This window comes from Coregonus lavaretus (assembly GCF_964263955.1).
Source record: "Coregonus lavaretus genome assembly, chromosome: 32".
In the NCBI taxonomy this organism is placed as follows: Eukaryota; Metazoa; Chordata; class Actinopteri; order Salmoniformes; family Salmonidae; genus Coregonus; species Coregonus lavaretus.
The window spans coordinates 26,906,482-26,927,276 of NC_140019.1; the positions used below are offsets into that span (position 1 = coordinate 26,906,482).

The 20,795-nt window shown below is 43.7% G+C and overlaps 1 protein-coding gene across 4 annotated transcripts in view; it reads right to left on the reverse strand.

The window, feature by feature from the left end:
- Positions 1 to 15,635, reverse strand: part of LOC311107875 (mediator of RNA polymerase II transcription subunit 12) — a 50,869-nt gene extending 35,234 nt beyond the window's left edge. For all 4 annotated transcript variants that reach the window (XM_084150454.1, XM_084150456.1, XM_084150455.1 and 1 more), the window contains exons 1-14: positions 15,513 to 15,635; positions 14,345 to 14,449; positions 14,044 to 14,235; positions 13,508 to 13,667; positions 13,115 to 13,290; positions 8,598 to 8,708; positions 7,487 to 7,759; positions 6,460 to 6,606; positions 6,010 to 6,109; positions 5,601 to 5,737; positions 3,722 to 3,853; positions 3,120 to 3,246; positions 1,474 to 1,703; positions 1,302 to 1,361 (exon numbers count right to left, since the gene is read on the reverse strand). In XM_084150454.1, the coding sequence (XP_084006580.1) occupies positions 1,302 to 1,361; positions 1,474 to 1,703; positions 3,120 to 3,246; positions 3,722 to 3,853; positions 5,601 to 5,737; positions 6,010 to 6,109; positions 6,460 to 6,606; positions 7,487 to 7,759; positions 8,598 to 8,708; positions 13,115 to 13,290; positions 13,508 to 13,667; positions 14,044 to 14,235; positions 14,345 to 14,449; positions 15,513 to 15,614 (2,052 nt within the window). In that variant the 5' untranslated portion in view covers positions 15,615 to 15,635. The remainder of the gene's footprint in view (positions 1 to 1,301; positions 1,362 to 1,473; positions 1,704 to 3,119; positions 3,247 to 3,721; positions 3,854 to 5,600; positions 5,738 to 6,009; positions 6,110 to 6,459; positions 6,607 to 7,486; positions 7,760 to 8,597; positions 8,709 to 13,114; positions 13,291 to 13,507; positions 13,668 to 14,043; positions 14,236 to 14,344; positions 14,450 to 15,512) is intronic.
- Between the last annotated feature and the right edge of the window lie 5,160 nt (positions 15,636 to 20,795).

Consider the following 20,795-nt stretch of genomic DNA (forward strand, 5'->3'; position numbering starts at 1 on the left):
CTAGCTGTGCCACTAGAGATCCTGGTTCGAATCCAGGCTCTGTCGTAGCCGGCCGTGACTGGGAGACCCATGGGGCGGCGCACAATTGGCCCAGCGTCGTCCAGGGTAGGGGAGGGAATGGCCGGCAGGGATGTAGCTCAGTTGGTAGAGCATGGCGTTTGCAACGCCAGGGTTGTGGGTTCGATTCCCACGGGGGGCCAGTATGAAAAAAATAAAAATAATGTATGCACTCACTAACTGTAAGTCGCTCTGGATAAGAGCGTATGCTAAATGACTAAAAATTTAAATGCTCAGACTGTCCGCAATAGGCTGAGAGAGGCTGGACTGAGGGCTTGTAGGCCTGTTGTAAGGCAGGTCCTCACCACAACCGGCAACAACGTCGCCTATGGGCACAAACCCACCGTCGCTGGACCAGACAGGACTGGCAAAAAGTGCTCTTCAATGACGAGTCACGGTTTTGTCTCACCAGGGGTGATGGTCGGATTCGTGTTTATCGCCGAAGGAATGAGCGTTACACCGAGGCCTGTACTCTGGAGCGGGATCGATTTGGAGGTGGAGGGTCCGTCATGGTCTGGGGCGGTGTGTCACAGCATCATCGGATTGAGCATGTTGTCATTGCAGGCAATCTCAACGCTGTGCGTTAAAGGGAAGACATCCTCCTCCCTCATGTGGTACCCTTCCTGCAGGCTCATCCTGACATCACCCTCCAGCCTGACAACGCCACCAGCCATACTGCTCGTTGGGTGCGTGATTTCCTGCAAGACAGGAATGACAGTGTTCTGCCATGGCCAGCGAAGAGCCCAGATCTCAATCCCATTGAGCACGTCTGGGACCTGTTGGATCGGAGGGTGAGGGCTAGGGCCATTCCCCCAGAAATGTCTAGGAACTTGCAGGTGCCTTGATGGAAGAGTGGGGTAACATCTCACAGCAAGAACTGGCAAATCTGGTGCAGTCCCTGAGGAGGAGATGCACTGCAGTACTTAATGCAGCTGGTGGCCACACCAGATACTGACTTACTTTTGATTTTGCCCCCCCCCCCCCCCCTTTGTTCAGGGACACATTATTCAATTTCTGTTAGTTACATGTCTATGGAACCTGTTCAGTTTATGTCTCAGTTGCTGAATCTTATGTTCATACAAATATTTACACATGTTAAGCTTGCTGAAAATAAACGCAGTTGACAGTGAGAGGACGTTTCTTTTTTTTGCTGAGTTTAGTTGTGCCAGGGAGAATATTCACTTGTACACACTAGCTGCCCATTTCTACTGGTATGATCCAAGACATGATGCATATACACTTACCTCATCGAAATTAGCGCTCGAGTTGTGATCGATCTCCATTGACTCGGAGAGACCAGTGTCCTGTATAAAGAAAAGAAAATACATGTTTCAGTCCCAAATCAATTCAAAAGCAGTGAGTAACTACCGATGATTCATCATGCACACTAAAAACAGCTGTCAACACATATCATGCCTCGTTCTTGACGCTGCTGCCTGCCTCCTGCTCCTTGCGCTCCGATTCGTCCAAAGGCTCATCACTAGGGGAACGGGGGCGGGGCAGGTGGGAGTCAGAGGCCAGGTCACCGCGGGAGATGAGCGTGCACATGTAGATGTTGTGAGAGAAGACATCGTGTCGGATGAGCTCGCAGAAAAGCAGCACCAGGTTAGAGAACTCCACACGCTCGCTCTCGTTGCCCGCCTCCGCTGAGAAGGAGGGACAGAAGGGGATAGTTTGTCACTATACACTCCAGCATTAGCAGCAGTAAGAGACCGTTCCTAACCTTTATAATATAATATGAAATTTAGCAGACACGTTTATCCAAAGCGACTAACAGTAGTGCACGCATACATTTTCGTATTGGGTGGCCAAAGCGGGAATCGAACGCATCATCCTGACATTGCAAGCGCCATGCTCTGATAACTGAGCCACACATGACCCTGTGTGCCATTCTAACCCAACACTAATGTTGCAAAATTTGGTTAACTTTCAAAAAACTCCCGGTGGAGAATTCCTGGATTTTCTGCTTATTCTATCCAGGGTCCAAGAATCTTCCAACATGGATTTCTAGAAAACCAATACCCTTTTGCGACTACGGTGCCGACCTGAACCATACTGTGCTGTTGTGGATGTTGTTGTTGTCCTTTTCAGCACTATGGTGGATGTGTAACAAGGCCCGCGCAGTACAGCACGGCTCAAGTCCCAAACACATAGCAGTGCATAACAACTCAACCGCTTGGCAGACTAAATCCAAAAGAGCGCTGGAATCAGGAGCAATACCAAGAGATGCAGAGAGCCTAGCTAGCTCATAAATGGCACCCAATATTCCCTATATAGTGCACAACTTTTGACCAGGACCCATAGAGCTGTGGTCAAGTGCCCTATTGGCCCTGGTCAAAAGTAGCGCATTATATAAGGTGTTAATTGTGTGGATACTCCTCTAAGAAAACCAATGGTCCAAACCTCATGTCTCTATCATAATCCGTTCAAAAGTTATTTGAGTTTTTACCCTTGTAAAATGGCCAGAATTAGGGTGACAAAATCAAATGGAGGCAAGAGAAAATAAAGTGGTCATAAATCAGGAAAACAACATTGCGTCAACTGGGCTGGATGCTGTGGAAGGATCGAGGCTAACTAACAGGCTTACTGTGGAACTCATCTTTCTTCTCCCATCCGGAGGACATAAAACAATATAGAGGAATTATATAGAGGAATTTCATATTCTAGTATACGCTTTTCATATGAATGACTTCAAAGATTTCTCTGAAAAACATTTGCGTAATGTCAACGGAGCACTGAGCGTACCGCTTGCTTTTTTATTTTCAAAGCCTTTTACATTTAATTCAGTTTGTGTCATGTTAATTAGGCTTTTTGCGACTGGCGGAAACAACTTTGCAGACAAACACCACAACATGTAAAATCCTCAAAAGTCGCTGCGAGAAAGCGCACCGCTCTGTCAATAGAGCTCACTGCTTATTTTCAGATGTATTAGGTTACGAAATCTGGGCAGAGTGGGTGGACACTTTACAGTATAGGGAATAGGGTGTGATTTGGGACATAGCCGCAGACAACCCAAATAAGGGAATATAATTGACTAGTAGTGAAGTGAAGGGTAGACTCACTGAGCATGGGGGCCTGGGTGTCCAGGAACTGTAGGAGCACATCCTGAAACACAGGCAGGGTGGCCGCCGAGAGAGAGCCCGATGACACCGATCCTTTCTCATCCACCACCTCCGACTCGCCGCACCTCTGAACACAGACAATCACATGCATAGCCTGAGAACCACTGCCATTGAGCAAATATACCTTACACCTGTGATAAGAATGGTATAACATTTGAGCAATCGTTTCTTCGGTTTTACATCTACTGTATACACAAGTTTGCCGGGAATACAATTTAATTAAATGGATTGAGACAGCATTGCAAACAACAATAGCCTTGAGGAAATACAAAAACCTATACCTCACATCTTCTAAAATAGTTTAGAATCTTGTTATTAAAGGCTGTGGCCATCTTCATCCTTTATTTACACAGGTGAAATCTCGAGATTAAAATCTCTTTTGCAAGAGAGACCTGTTTTCATGAGGCAAGAAGTATCGTTGAGAATACTCGGGAACAGCCGTGGCCGAGTGACTCAAGGCCATGTGTCACTGTGGGGCAGTCACGGTGCTGTAGTCATGATGCGGAAATGTGTATGTGCAAGTGTGCGGCCCTCCCTCTCACCTCGGCTTCGATCTCCGCCTGTCTCTTCTCCAGCAGCTTGGCCACCACCATGGCTCTGTGACGGCCAGACCTCTTGCAGCACACCGCCCACTCACACAGCAGGGTCACCACGGCGTCATCATCAGGGGACATCTACACAGAGAGAAACATGTCAGGGAGAAGACCATACAGCACGGAAGCCTGTGTCTGGGGCCATCTAAGTAGTGTTTCTAGAAGAATACAATAGAATAGAATACAGTTAATTGTCTCCAGAAGAAGAAATTCTATGTGTTCTACTGTAATGATTAGGGCCAGATGGTGTTAGTTGGCCTCTTGCTCACACTTGACATTTTGCCTTTTCATCTGTGATTGAAAACCATTAAAAGGTCCAATGCAGCCATTTTTATCACAATATCAAATCATTTCTGGGTAACAATTAAGTACCTTACTGTGATTGTTTCAAATTTAAATGGTCAAAAAGAAACAAAAATAACTTCATAGCAATGGGACATTTCTCAAACACAAATTTCGCTAGACTGTCTGGGAGCGGTCTGAGTAGGGAGGGGAAAACTGAAAATTAGCTGTTACTGACAGAGGTTTGGAACTTTTTTTCTTATTGGTCTATTAACTAAATGTGATGTCACCATGAGTGGCCAAAACTCCATCCCATCAAAACAGGCTGACATTTCAGGCAGTCTTTTCAAACAGCTCTTACACTAAAAGGGTATTATCATAATTTTCACAGAATTATTCCAACCTCAATGTGGATGGATATATACAGTGCCTTCGGAAAGTATTCAGACCCCATGACTTTTTCCACAGCCTTATTCTAAAATTGATTAAATTGTTTTTGATCGGGTTCAAGTCCGGGCTCTGGCTGGGCCACTCAAGGACATTTAGAGACTTGTCCCGAAGCCGTTGTCTTGGCTGTGTGCTTAGGGTCGTTATCCTGATGGAAGGTGAACCTTCGCCCCAGTCTGAGGTCCTGAGCGCTCTGGAGCAGGTTTTCATCAAGGATCTCTCTGTACTTTGCTCTGTTCATCTTTGCCTCGATCCTGACTAGTCTCCCAGTCCCTGCCGCTGAAAAACATCCCCACAGCATGATGCTGCCACCACCATGCTTCACTGTAGAGATGGTGCCAGGTTTCCTCCAGACGTGACGCTAGGCATTCAGGCCAAATAGATTAATATTGGTTTCATTAGACCAGAGAATCTTGTTTCTCATGATCTGAGAGTCCTTTAGGTGCCTTTTGGCAAACTCCAAGCGGGCTGTCATGTGCCTTTTACTGAGGAGTGGCTTCCGTCTGGCCACTCTACCATAAAGGCCTGATTGGTGGAGTGCTGCAGAGATGGTTGTCCTTCTGGAAGGTTCTCCCATCTTCACAGAGGAACTGTGGAGCGCTGTCAGAGTGACCATCGGGTTCTTGGTCACCTCCCTGACCAAGGCCCTCCTCCCCCGATTGCTCAGTTTGGCCGGGCGGCTAGTTCTAGGAAGTCTTGGTGGTTCCAAACTTCTTCCATTTGGACTCCAATCAAGTTGTAGAAACAACAACAAAGGATGATCGATGGAAACAGGATGCAACTGAGCTGAATTTCAAGTCTCATAGCAAAGGGTCTGAATACTTACATAATTAAAGGTATTTATGTTTGTTTTGTTTTGTTTGTCGTTATGGGGTATTGTATGTAGATTGATGAGGGGAAAAAATTATTTAATCAATTTTAGAATAAGGCTGTAACGTAACAAAATGTGGAAAAAGTCAAGGGGTCTGAATACTTTCCGAATGCACTGTATATAAAAACACGGGGGGAAAAAACACACACATTTTTAACTGCACTGGGCCTTTAAAGTCTTCAGACTTGACATATGCAAAAGTTGTCATGTAAGAGAAAACATCTTTACCTCGTGGCCGTCTTTGCTCTGGCCCGAACCGAAGATGCGGTTGTAAAGGGAATCCAGGGAGTTGCTGAAGTCTGACTTCTCAAAGCTGTGGTTGTCTAGAACCTCCAGGGTGTGTAGGACCCTTCCAATGGTGAAGCCTGGCGAAAACAAGTAAATCAAAGTAATACACAAAATGTACCTAATTTCCTTTTTCCTTATACACCTAGGGCCGGTTTCCAGGACAAAGATTAAGCCTAGTGCTGGACTATAAAACATGCTCAGTGGAGAATCTCTGTCGAAATAGATCATTGGTCCAGGACTAGTCTTACTCTTTGTCTGGGAAACCGGCCCATAGAGTCATTGTCTGGATGCAATGTTATGTCATTTTATAGGTGTCTATGATCTAATCATGAAGGAGCAGTTTCCTTACCAGCAGTTGTCTCCTGACATTTATCAAAGGACCAGCGGAACTCCACAGCCTGCCCTCTGTCCTTGACCTGCTCCTCTATTTCTCTGACCTTTGCACGGACCTGAGGGAAAAGCACAGATAAGACTGAGATAAGCAGACGGGACGACTGAGAAGACAAAGTCAATAGCCATGCATTGATGTCAACCTCTCAGCGTGTGGAGGGCATTCAATCAACCAACTGACAAATGCATTAGTCGTAATCCAAACCCCAAATGCATTAGTTGTAATCCAAACCCCAAATGCATTAGTCGTAATCCAAACCACAAATGCATTAGTCGTAATCCAAACCACAAATGCATTAGTCATAATTCAAACACTAAACAATATAAACTCAATGCCAAAGGTACAGTGGCATGGAATATCTCCCTAGGTGGGAAGAAACCTTGACAGGAACCAGACTCTGGGCCTTACCTGCTGTGTAAAGGTGCTGTTGCCCCCTGGCATGGGCAGGTTGGAGGGGGATATGGGCAGTAGGTCCAGCGGGGAACCCGTCTTGTTACGGCTGTCTGTCAGAGAGTAGTGCCACACCAGGGCACTGGGACAGCACAGCACGATACTCTGACAAAACCAAGACCAGGAGAAGAAGAATTTAGGGATGCGATTGACAATATTGGAAATCAGGAAAAATGAAGTCTACAATAGATTTTTAAATCAGGAACAATACCAACACTGATGATGTAACCAGAGCTAGTTTACCAACATAGCCATGTACTTACTATACTAGCCTCATGGCATAACAGTAATATTAATAGTAGTGTAATAGTACTTACTATACTAGCCTCATGGCTTAACAGTAATATTAATAGTAGTGTAATAGTACTTACTATACTAGCCTCATGGCATAACAGTAATATTAATAGTAGTGTAATAGTACTTACTATACTAGCCTTATGGCTTAACAGTAATATTAATAGTAGTGTAATAGTACTTACTATACTAGCCTCATGGCATAACAGTAATATTAATAGTAGTGTAATAGTACTTACTATACTAGCCTTATGGCTTAACAGTAATATTAATAGTAGTGTAAAAGAACTTACTATACTAGCCTCATGGCATAACAGTAATATTAATAGTAGTGTAAAATAACTTACTATACTAGCCTCATGGCATAACAGTAATATTAATAGTAGTGTAATAGTACTTACTATACTAGCCTTATGGCTTAACAGGAATATTAATAGTAGTGTAAAAGAACTTACTATACTAGCCTCATGGCATAACAGTAATATTAATAGTAGTGTAATAGTACTTACTATACTAGCCTCATGGCATAACAGTAATATTAATAGTAGTGTAATAGTACTTACTATACTAGCCTTATGGCTTAACAGTAATATTAATAGTAGTGTAAAAGTACTGCAGTAGCAGTATTAGACAATCTATTCAGTTCAGTGGAAAGGCTATTCAGTGTGTGTGTGTGTGTGTGTGTGTGTACCTGTAGCATGCAGCTGAGCCCAAACACCAAGGGCCTGTGTTGAGGGCAGATGTAGAAGTCTGTGAAGGGGGTCTGGGGTTGGTTGCCCCCCGTGGGCTGGGAGGTGGGTGTGGGGGGCAGGGCATTCCCCGGCTGCGCCAGGATGCTGTGGGCCGGGTGCCCCCCGGCACCAGGTCCCAGGCTCCCGTCGCTTAGCAGTAGGTTGAGGCGTCGCGTGCAGAAGTAGGCCAGTCTCCTGGACAGGTAGGCCGACTGCACAAACTCCCCTGAGTACTGATGGAGGGGACACGACTCACAATGTCAGTTCAAACTCTTCAGAGCTGACATGTGATCACAGCAATGGAATACAGGGAAAAACAGAGGAGAGGGTAGCTAGGTCAGCCTCAATGACGTACAGTTGGGGGTATTCAAAAGTTAACATTTACTGCAGCTCAGGTAAAAACATTTGCTTTGAAGTGGATTAAACGGCACCTCCAAGGGCATATGTCAGAAATGTTTTTTGTTAGATAGGTTATTGTTAGATGATTGCTACTGAACTTGGTGCTTGCCACCACCCTGCGAGAGTTTTTCACATTAACAATGTACCATTGCTGCACCAAAGGTAATTTGAAAAAGTAGTTTTTAATGTCCCCAACTGTATAATTAGAGGACGTCAGAAAACCTGGACTTTTCCTGATTCATGAAGATAAACTACATCTCTGTCTCCTCAAGTTACTTCTTCCACATGAAATATGTGGTTTGCTACTGGAAGGAGAATGAAATCCATCACTGCATTAGGAGAAAGATAGCCTAGCGGTTAGAGCATTGGGCCAGTAACTGAAATGTTGCTAGTTCGCATCCCAGAGCTGACAAGGTGAAAGGTATGCCGATGTGCCCTTGAACAAGGTACCTAATCCTAATTGCTCCAGGGTCGCCATTGATAATGGCAGACCATGGCTGTAACCCCACTCTTCGAGGGTCTCAGGGAGAGTGGGATATGCAAAAAACACATTTCCAATTCACACAAGCATATTAATACACACTTGTACATGTGTGAAATAGGACAATTTTAAGCACCCACCAACTGATTATTAAGATGATGGGTGCTAAAGGGATGGTATATAGGCATTACCTGTAGCAGGAGGGGCAGCAGCAGCTTCAGAAGCTCATCCTCTCCAGGTCGGACTTTCTCGAAGCATTCCAACACCCACGTCAGGAACTCGTGTCTGTCTAGCATGCCATCCTGGACACAAGCAAACAACCGTTTGTTATTGCTTGTTCTTCTACAGCATGAAGTATTTAGGGTAAGTTAAAGTGATGCTTCAGAACTTTGTATAATTTCAGCCAGTCGTTTTTAAAGTGGTGATCACGAGCCAAAACGGGTCCCCGTTTTTTGTGAAGGACGGCGCCGAGGAAAATGGCAGCCGTTTTACAGCCCTCTAACCAAATTGTACAATTATGTGTGTTTTTTCGCGTTATTTGTAATTTATTCTGTACATAATGTTTCTGCCACCGTAGCTTCTGGATATCAGGACAGCGATTACTCACCTCGTATTGGACTAAGATTTTTTCTTCAATGAGTCGGTTGCGAAGGATATCCTACAGACACCCGACAAGGCCCAAATCCCCGTCATTCACATGAGAAAGAGACGGTGATATCGTGGACGTAGGTCGGGGTGCCTTTTAAGGATCCGACGGCGAGCGAGTAAACTGCCTCTTCCATCAATCCTATTAGCCAATCTTCAATCATTTGAAAATAAATTAGACGACCTAAGATCAAGGTTATCCTACCAACGGGACATTAAAAACGGTAATATCTTATGTTTCACCGAGTCGTGGCTGAACAACGACATGGATAACATACAGCTGGCGGGATATACGCTACATTGGCAGGATAGAACAGCTGACTCAGGTAAGACAAGGGGTGGCGGTCTGTGTATATTTGTAAACAACAGCTGGAGCATAAAATCTAATACTAAAGAAGTCTCGAGGTTTTGCTCACCTGAGGTAGAGTATCTCATGATAAGCTGTAGACCACAGTATTTACCAAGAGAATTTTCTATATTTTTCATAGCTGTCTATTTACCACCACAAACCGATGCAGGCACTAAGATTGCACTCAATGAGCTGTATAAGGCCATAAGTAAACAGGAAAACGCTCATCCAGAGGCAGCGCTCCTAGTGGCCGGGGACTTTAATGCAGGGAAATTTAAATCCGTTCTACCTAATTTCTACCAGCATGTTAAATGTGCAACCACAGGGAAAGAAACTCTAGACCAACTATACTCCACACACACACAGACGTGTACAAAGCTCTCCCTCGCCCTCCATTTGGCAAATCTGACCATAACTCTATCCTCCTGATTCCTGCTTATAAGCAAAAACTAAAGCAGGACGCACCAGTGACTCGGTTAATAAGGAAGTGGTCAGACGCAGATGCTAAGCTACAGGACTGTTTTGCTAGCACAGACTAGAATATGTTCCGGGATTCTTCCGATAGCATTGAGGAGTACACCACATCAGTCACTGGCTTCATCAATAAGTGCATCGATGACGTCGTCCCCAAAGCGACCGTACGCACATACCCCAACCAGAAGCCATGGATTACAGGCAACATCCGCACTGAGCTAAAGGGTAAAGCTGCCGCGTTCAAGAAGCGGGACTCTAATCCAGACGCTTATAAGAAATCCTGCTATGCCCTCCGACGAACCATCAAACAGGCAAAGAGGCAATACAGGACTAAGATTGAATCGTACTACACCGGCTCTGACGCTCGTCGGATGTGGCAGGGCTTGAAAACTATTACAGACCACAAAGGGAAGCACAGCCGCGAGCTGCCCAGTGACATAAGCCTACCAGACAAGCTAAATCACTTCTATGCTCACTTCGAGGTAAGCAACACTGAAGCATGCATGAGAGCATCAGCTGTTCCGGATGACTATGTGATCAAGCTCTCTGTAGCCGATGTGAGTAAGACTTTTAAGCAGGTCAACATTCACAAGGCCGCAGGGCCAGACGGATTACCAGGACGTGTAATCCGAGCATGCGCTGACCAACTGGCAAGTGTCTTCACTGACATTTTCAACATGTCCCTGACTGAGTCTGTAATACCAACATGTTTCAAGCAGACCACCATAGTCCCTGTGCCCAAGAACACTAAGAAAACCTGCCTAAATGACTACCGACCCGTAGCACTCATGTCTGTAGCCATTAAGTGCTTTGAAAGGCAGGTCATGGCTCACATCAACAGCATTATCCCAGAAACCCTAGACCCACTCCAATTTGCATACCGCCCCAACAGATTCATAGATGATGCACTCCACACTGCCCTTTCCCACCTGGACAAGAGGAAAACCTACGTGAGAATGCTATTCATTGACTACAGCTCAGCGTTCAACACCATAGTGCCCTCAAAGCTCATCACGAAGCTAAGGACCCTGGGACTAAACACCTCCCTCTGTAACTGGATCCTGGACTTCCTGACGGGCAGCCCCCAGGTGGTAAGGGTAGGTAACAACACATCTGCCACGCTGATCCTCAACACGGGGGCCCCTCTGGGGTGCGTGCTCAGTCCCCTCCTGTACGCCCTGTTCACCCATGACTGCATGGCCAGGCACGACTCCAACACCATCATTAAGTTTGCCGACTACACAAAAGTGGTAGGTCTGATCACTGACAATGATGAGACAGCCAATAGGGAGGAGGTCAGACACCTGGCCGTGTGGTGCCAGGATAACAACCTCTCCCTCAATGTGATTAAGACAAAGGAGATGATTGTGGACTACAGGAAAAAAAAGAGGACTGAGCACGCCCCCATTCTCATCGATGGGGCTGTAATGGAACAGGTTGAGACCTTCAAGTTCCTTGGTGTCCACATCACTAACAAACTATCATGGTCCAAACATACCAAGACAGTCGTGAAGAGAGCACGACAAAGCCTATTCCCCCTCAGGAGACTGAAAAGATTTGGCATGGGTCCTCAGATCCTCAAAAAGTTCTACAGCTGAACCATCGAGAGCATCCTGACTGGTTGCATCACCGCCTGGTATGGCAACTGCTCGGCCTCCGACTGCAAGGCACTACAGAGGGTAGTGCGTACGGCCCAGTACATCACTGGGGCCAAGCTTCCTGCCATCCAGGACCTCTATACCAGGCGGTGTCAGAGGAAGGCCCTAAAAATGATCAAAGACTCCCTAGTCATAGACTGTTCATTCTGCTACCGCACGGCAAGCGGTACCGGAGCGCCAAGTCTAGGTCCAAAAGGCTTCTTAACAGCCTCTATCCCCAAGCCATAAGACTCCTGAACAGTTAATCATGGCTACTCGGACTATTTGCATTGCCCCCCCACCCCACCACCCTCTTTTACGCTGCTGCTACTCTGTTTATTATTATTTATGCTTAGTCACTTTAACTCTACCCACATGTACATATTACCTTAATTACCTCCACTAACCGGTGCCCCCGCACATTGACTCTGTACCGATACCCCCTGTATATAACCTCCCTACTGTTCTTTTATTTTACTGCTGCTCTTTAATTATTTGCTATTTGTATTTTTTTCTTAAACTGCATTGTTGGTTAAGGGTTTGTAAGTAAGCATTTCACTGTATTGTCTACACCTGTTGTATTCGGCGCATGTGGCAAATAAAAATGTATTTGATTTTTATTTAGGGTAAGTTTAACTGATGCTTCACAACTTTGTATAATTTCAGCCAGTAGTTTTTAAAGTGGTGATCACAAGCCAAAACGGGTCCCCGTTTTTTGTGTACTACGTCATCCACTTCATATATGTTAAACCCTGCAAAAATTAATCAAATATTTGTTTAGCAATTCGTATGATATGTTACGAACCTAATTCGTACAATATGTTACGAATTTGTTGTGCTTAAGATCCCAGACTGCATCTTTAACCCTATGCAATTACTCCATTTCACTATTACTCAGTGTAAACAATGTGCTGTATGATGCGGGCGAACTAGAGATGTTCATCCAAAAAATGCCCAAACCGTTTCATCTTGCTTGTGATGCTACGATTCCATCTGGCCTTAGTCATAAAATACATATATTGTCTTATCGCTTACCTCATAGTTTAGTTTACCACAGAAATGGCTCACTCTCTAAATAGAAGCTAACTTGCTAGCTGTTTACTGCTTATTTTCCCCCTAATGAACCCGGCATGCAGCATGGTGTTTATGCGATGACGTAATAGTGAAATAGGGTTATACTACCACGACAGCCATTGCAGACAGCTGTGTAATGACAAAAAGCAAACATTGAAGTCACAAAATTCTAACCAAGTAACAACTCAATCCATTTGAAATTGTTTAGTGAAAATATATCTAAATTATATCTATATATATCAAAAATAATATGCCATTTAGCAGACGCTTTTATCCAAAGCGACTTACAGTCATGTGAGCATACATTTTTTGCATGGGGTTGCCCCGGGAATCGAACCCACAATCCTGGCGTTTCAAGCACCATGCTCTACCAACTGAAGCATATCTATTTTGCTTATCAAACGCATCAGACATTGGAGATACATAGGTCCCCTGTTGAGGCAGGCAGACATGGAGACAGACATGCAACCTGAGACAGGCAGGCAAACAGACAAAAAAAAAAGACAGACAGAGCAAAGGACCAACCGACCTGGAACATGAACATGGCCAGCTTCTCGTTGTACTCCCACTGCTTCATGGCCGTGTCCACCTCGGCCGGATTGGCCGGGAGAGGGGAGCCACAGCCCTGGCTGGGAGACTGGCGGTAGAACTCGGCCACCTTCTGCAACTGCTCCCACAGGTACTTAGTGATGATCTGAGTCCATTCTGCAGTGCAGACAGAAAGAACATAGCATTAAGAGTTCAATTCATCCCAGTGGCATTTGCTCCTGTTAATGCAGCATGACTGAGAAAAATTCTAGAGATGTAGCAGCCTATCTTTTCTAAATGGCAGTGAACACACTCAGGATATTGGAATGTTTTAAACGATGTTGTTCAAGGGAGGATGGGTAGGCTATATATTTTTTAAGGAGTGCTTGATTACCTATGCAGGGGTCAATCACGTGCCGCTTCTTGACTTTTGTTTCTGTGATGGCGGCGTGATACGCACAGGTCATCTTGATCATCCATGCCGAACGCATCACAGGTACTGTGTACTTGGCCAAGTAGCCAAAAACCTCCTCCTTTTTACTAAAGATCGGCACCTGGTACACAAACCCCAAACAAAGCCAGTAAAGGAAGATTCTGCAGAGAAATAACATACTTTTTTTTATAATTGACATGTGTCAGTCTTATAAATCTCAATTAAGTTACTTTGGATAATTTCAGGAAGATAGTGTATAAGTCTCCCAAGGCAGACATATTGCGGTTAAATTTGACTTGGTCACAGGAAGAGTAGGGCCACATTCAGCAGGCAAACATTCTGGAACTTTGCCGATAGAAATGTAATCAATAGAGCCAGCATGATTCCTTAGTCTACATGTCAGAGCCTTGTTTGTTCTACATACAGTAACATATTTCTATCACGATGTGGTGCTCTGCTGAACGTGCCCCCAGGGGTGTTTTGGTACAAAGTCCTACCTTCTTGGCCAGCAGGGTGAGGGGTTTAGTCCCAGCCAAGTCTGTAAACCAGTTGTTGATAGAGCTCTGTGACCTGGCAGTAACGAGCCAGAAATTGTCCTTCTGGTTGACCTGTGGCTTCCGTTTGCCTGTGTCTGGAAAGGTGTTGTAGCGCAGCTTCTCTGCAATGATGCTGCTGAAGTTTGAACTAATCTGTTTGGGTAATAGGAAAGAATGCTATGAACAAGAGATCCTACAACATGCATGATTCACTACGTGTCTGATACAGATGACAAAGAAACAGTGATGAGTATTAGATCACCTTTGAGGGATTGAAGTTGACATTTTTAGCACTTCCATGTTCATCTCCAGACACTGCTGGTTGATTATTAAATCCTTGCTTCACATTCAACGCAGTCAATTCATCCTGGAACACAAATTATTTACATTAGTTCTCTGTTGTGAAATTCAGACCATGCAGTTGATGAAGTCACCCAATGAGCACATGTACAAGACACTGGACATCCCATTCTCCACCTCTGTTTACAAAACAAATGGTGATTATCTCAGTGGGGGCCTGCTTAGCCAATTAGTTAACTAGCTAGCTAGATAATCAAATTGAGTTTAGGTTGTTTGGCTATAAAAAAAAAAAACTAAGTCTTAGGATCCCATTCCACATATGCCTGATATGTTAAGTGACATGTCATTGTAGCTAAATAAATCATGACCGATAGTTCCCCACATCAATTTGGACAAAAATGGTCTCCTGACGCAGTAAACGAGATTTCCAGACAGTGCTAGCTAGCTAACGTGAGCTAAAATTAAATGGCTGCGTTATCTAGCTAATTAGTTAGTTAGCTATGGTATTGGTAGCTAAACTAGTAACGTTAGTTAGGACATTTGGCTAGCTAGAAATACATTGCACATGATAAAACCGTTAGTTAGACACACATAACACAACAACATGGTAACGTTAACGTTGACTGTTTGCCAATTTATGAAAATGACGACATTTAGCTAGCTATCCTACAGTAGCTAGTTGCTAATCACGCTAGCTAGCTGGCCAAGTATCTATCAAGCTGCTCCAAATGTATCCTAGTTGTGTTGTTCGTTAGTTAATGTTATTTGAAATGCAAACAATGGTTCGTGCAATATTTGTTAATTTGAAAGTTAGCCAAATGATCTTTGTCGTATCATTTACCTAGCTAGCGTTAACTAACTAAATTACTTGTTAACGTTAGCCCCATAGAAAGCTATCAAGATAGCTAGCTGGTTGGTGTTTTCAGTACGAGCAGGCAAGCTGACAAGCCAAGTAGCTGTTCATTGTTATTGCTAGAGAGACTGTTTTGGGCCTGATAGCCGTCTGGGGGGGATTAACGTTAGCTAACGTTAGCAACCATAGCGTAGCTAAGGGCTCCTTTCAAAATAGGCTCTTTGTGTCAATTTCTCTTTGCAACGTTGGTTTGAGAAACGATTGAAGTTTATCTGACCTCTTTTTGCTTTGGGTCTTGTGGATAAACGTCCGGAGGTCCGAGTCGTGGCCGCTTCAGGGGCCGGTGTTCGTAACTTAAGATCCCGAAAGCAGCCATCATCCAGCGGCATCACAGCCAAGGCTTTCCCCTTTCCGTTCGAGTCTTGGACGCCGGAAGGACGCCGATGCAGACCAACGCAGACAAGAAAACTCAAATATATCCCATAATACCCCACTGCATGTCATTTCATATTCTAGCTACAAAATAATAATATTATTTCTTATTTTTCCCCATTTTTTCTCATGCTATACGTTTATTTATAAACCGGTTAGTTTAGATCGTGGATGCTGATTGGCTGGAATATCATGTATAATGCATAGTATGGGATATTGCAACAAAATGTATGTCCACTAAGCAGTCTCTCTCATTATGTACATTGTCTCTGTCAGGGTGAAAATATAAATGGATTTGCTGAACAGAAAGTTGGATGAATTCTATTTAGCCTAGCCCAGGCGTTCTCAAAGTGGGAGTCCGCGGTACTGTAGGGGGTATTTATTAATACTAACAAAAACATATTAAACACATTTTGGACAAGGGATACGTGGAATAAATTTAGAGGGAGTAATATAATACAACGCAATATTATTAATCTGCAATTTATGTTCTTAACCCAGGGCAACATGTGCTTGGGAGGCTCACAGGGATATTGATATCCACAGTACTCCACCAATTATACATTTTTCAACTCAATACTTCTTCTATACCCCCCAAAGTTTTTTTTTTAAAACATAAATGCACTGTGATGTAAGCTTTCCAACAAAATGTGTAGAATTGTATGATATTAGCTTTAAAGCTGCAACAACAACAAAAAATATATGCCCATGACAAAATGTGTAGAATTGTAGGAAATTAGCTTGAAAACTGCTAAATGTTCTCTCTGATGCCAAGAGCTGGGCCTTTTAAAATGTTCCTTCCCAGGGCCCAAAGTCATGGTTAAACTCCTTGTATGCTATTTTTATCTCACTTGAGTTGTGTTCTGATTATGAGGCGGTTCCTGATGAATTTGCTATCGCAAAAGGGGTCCCCGGCTCCAAAAAGTTTGAGAACTCCTGGCCTAGCCTATGGAGATAATAATTTGTTCAGAAGCTGTCTCATCATATTCTCATCTCAGACACCCTGGACCCACTCCAATTTGCATACCGCCCAAAACCCCCCGACAGATGACGCAATCTCTATTGCACTCCACACTGCCCTTTCCCACCTGGACAAAAGGAACAATTATAAAACCCATCTACACTGAACAAAAATATAAATGCAACAAAGTTGTTTCATGAGCTGAAATAAAAGATCCCAGAAATGTTCCATATGCACAAAAAGCTTATTTCTTTCCAATTTTGTGCACAACTTTGTTTACATCCCTGTTAGTGAGCATTTCTCCTTTGCCAAGATAATCCATCCACCTGACAGGTGTGGCATATCAAGAAGCTGATTAAACAGCATGATCATTACACAGGTACACCTTGTACTGGGGACAATAAAAGGCCACTCTAAAACATGCAGTTGTCACACAACACAATGCCACAGATGTCTCAAGTTTTATGAACAGAGTGCCCCTTTGGTGACCGTGAGGTTATGGTATGGGCAGGCATAAGCTACGGACAACAAACCCAATTGCATTTTGTCGATGGTAATTTGAATGCACAAAAATACCGTGATGAGATCCTGAGGCCCATTGTGAGGCCCATTTTTTTTAAAGGTATCTGTGACCAACAGATGCCTACAGTGGGGAAAAAAAGTATTTAGTCAGCCACCAATTGTGCAAGTTCTCCCACTTAAAAAGATGAGAGAGGCCTGTAATTTTCATCATATGTACACGTCAACTATGACAGACAAAATGAGAAAATAAAATCCAGAAAATCACAATGTAGGATTTTTAATGAATTTATTTGCAAATTATGGTGGAAAATAAGTATTTGGTCAATAACAAAAGTTTCTCAATACTTTGTTATATACCCTTTGTTGGCAATGACACAGGTCAAACGTTTTCTGTAAGTCTTCACAAGGTTTTCACACACTGTTGCTGGTATTTTGGCCCATTCCTCCATGCAGATCTCCTCTAGAGCAGTGATGTTTTGGTGCTGTCGCCTGGCAACACGGACTTTCAACTCCCTCCAAAGATTTTCTATGGGGTTGAGATCTGGAGACTGGCTAGGCCACTCCAGGACCTTGAAATGCTTCTTACGAAGCCACTCCTTCGTTGCCCGGGCGGTGTGTTTGGGATCATTGTCATGCTGAAAGACCCAGCCACGTTTCATCTTCAATGCCCTTGCTGATGGAAGGAGGTTTTCACTCAAAATCTCACGATACATGGCCCCATTCATTCTTTCCTTTACACGGATCAGTCGTCCTGGTCCCTTTGCAAAAAAACTGCCCCAAAGCATGATGTTTCCACCCCCATGCTTCACAGTAGGTATGGTGTTCTTTGGATGCAACTCAGCATTCTTTGTCCTTCAAACACGACGAGTTGAGTTTTTACCAAAAAGTATTTTGGTTTCATCTGACCATATGACATTCTCCCAATCCTCTTCTGGATCATCCAAATGCACTCTAGCAAACTTCAGACGGGCCTGGACATGTACTGGCTTAAGCATGGGGACACGTCTGGCACTGCAGGATTTGAGTCCCTGGCGGCGTAGTGTGTTACTGATGGTAGGCTTTGTTACTTTGGTCCCAGCTCTCTGCAGGTCATTCACTAGGTCCCCCCGTGTGGTTCTGGGATTTTTGCTCACCGTTCTTGTGATCATTTTGACCCCACGGGGTGAGATCTTGCGTGGAGCCCCAGATCGAGGGAGATTATCAGTGGTCTTGTATGTCTTCCATTTCCTAATAATTGCTCCCACAGTTGATTTCTTCAAACCAAGCTGCTTACCTATTGAAGATTCAGTCTTCCCAGCCTGGTGCAGGTCTACAATTTTGTTTCTGGTGTCCTTTGACAGCTCTTTGGTCTTGGCCATAGTGGAGTTTGGAGTGTGACTGTTTGAGGTTGTGGACAGGTGTCTTTTATACTGATAACAAGTTCAAACAGGTGCCATTAATACAGGTAACGAGTGGAGGACAGAGGAGCCTCTTAAAGAAGAAGTTACAGGTCTGTGATAGCCAGAAATCTTGCTTGTTTGTAGGTGACCAAATAATTATTTTCCACCATAATTTGCAAATAAATTCATTAAAAATCCTACATTGTGATTTTCTGGATTTTGTTTTCTCAATTTGTCTGTCATAGTTGACGTGTACCTATGATGAAAATTACAGGCCTCTCTCATCTTTTTAAGTGGGAGAACTTGCACAATTGGTGGCTGACTAAATACTTTTTTTCCCCACTGTATCTATATTCCCAGTCATGTAAAATCCATAAATTAGGGCCTAATAAATGTATTTCAATTGACTGATTTCCTCATATGAATTGTAACTCAGTAAAATCAATAAAATTGTTGCATGTTGTGTTTATATTTTTGTTCAGTATAAATGAATGTGTATTCTTGACTTAAGAGAATAGTGCACACATCAGTCCAGGGACAGACTGACCATATAGCATTTTTGGCAAATGCCAGATGGGCTGGTCCATCTAATAGCCAAGTGCACCTGTCTAAATTGTGTGTGTGGGGTGTGTTTGTTGTCCTTATTTTAATACACATTTTAAGCCATTATTTGACTTATTACACTAATTCCTTATTTAGTTATAGCCATACAAAATCAACGAAGTTCCTCCTAATTAGAATGAATGGTGGCCATCTTGGAAATATGGTGCCTGTCTAGTCCCCTTCATCTCAAATCAAATACAATTTTATTGGTCGCATACACATATTTAACAGATGTTATTGCGGGTGTAGTGAAATTATTGCAGTACTATCTAACAATTCACAACAATACACACAAATCTAAAAATAAAAGAATGGAATTAAGAAATATAGAAATATTAGGACAAGTGGCATTGACTATGACTAAAACAGTGGAAACATTATTAAATTGACCTGTGTTCCATTACTAAAGTGACCAATGATTCCATGTCTATGTACATAGGGCAGCAGCCTCTAAGGTGCAGGGTTGAGTAACCGGGTGGTAGCCGGCTAGTGACAGTGACTAAGTTCAGGGCAGGGTACTGGGTGGAGGCCGGCTAGTGATGGCTATTTAACAGTCTGATGGCCTTCAGATAGAAGCTGTTTTTCAGTCTCTCGGTCCCAGCTTTGATGCACCTGTACTGACCTCGCCTTCTGGATGATAGCGGGGTGAACAGGCCGTGGCTCGGGTGGTTGATGTCCTTGGTGATCTCGTTGGCCTTCCTGTGACATCGGGTGCTGTAGGTGTCCTGGATTGAAGTGATCGAAGTGGATTTAACAAGTGACATCAATAAGGGATCATAGCTTTCACCTGCATTTACCTGGTCAGTCTATGTCATGGAAAGAGCAGGTGTCCTTCATGTTTTGTATATACTGTATACTCAGTGTATGATGAGTCTGTACAACAACAACAAAAAATTCTCAATGGGTCTCCTTGTTGTGTGATATTTGGTGTTAGTTATCATCTAGGTACCATGTCATAATGGAGCACTTCCCTATACTGTACGTCCATTCTGGCTCGATGTATACCCCAAAATGCAAAGGTTTGACCTTTGACCCCCCCACGGTGGACCCATAGAGATGTCACTACTGTTGTAATTATTCCATACCTTCTTTCATGTTGTATTATGAAGTTAATAACATATCAATACCTTGTTTTGAGAAGATTGTTGTTTTATAATACATTTCATACAATCAATCCAGTTGTCCCAATTAAAAGCATAGGGGTCATAACATTAATGCAGTGATAACACAGTTAGCTCTGTCCGATAGTGGTTATCATACCAAAATATAACTCACAGACATGTACCTTTGCCACCCCATAGTGGACCAATATGTGAAATTTGGCCCTCTGGCCCATGGACTATTGATCTAATTCATTATCAGAGCACCATTACATTTACATTTTAGTCATTTAGCAGACGCTCTTATCCAGAGCGACTTACAGTTAGTGAGTGCATACATTTAAAACAATTTTTTTTTTTTCATACTGGCCCCCTGTGGGAATCGAACCCACAACCCTGGCGTTGCAAACGCCATGCTCTACCAACTGAGCTACATCCCTGCCGGCCATTCCCTCCCCTACCCTGGATGACGCTGGGCCAATTGTGCGCCGCCCCATGGCTCCACCATGCATGCCAGGATGCCACCATATGTGAGAACAATTAATGCAAGGACAATATTTCAA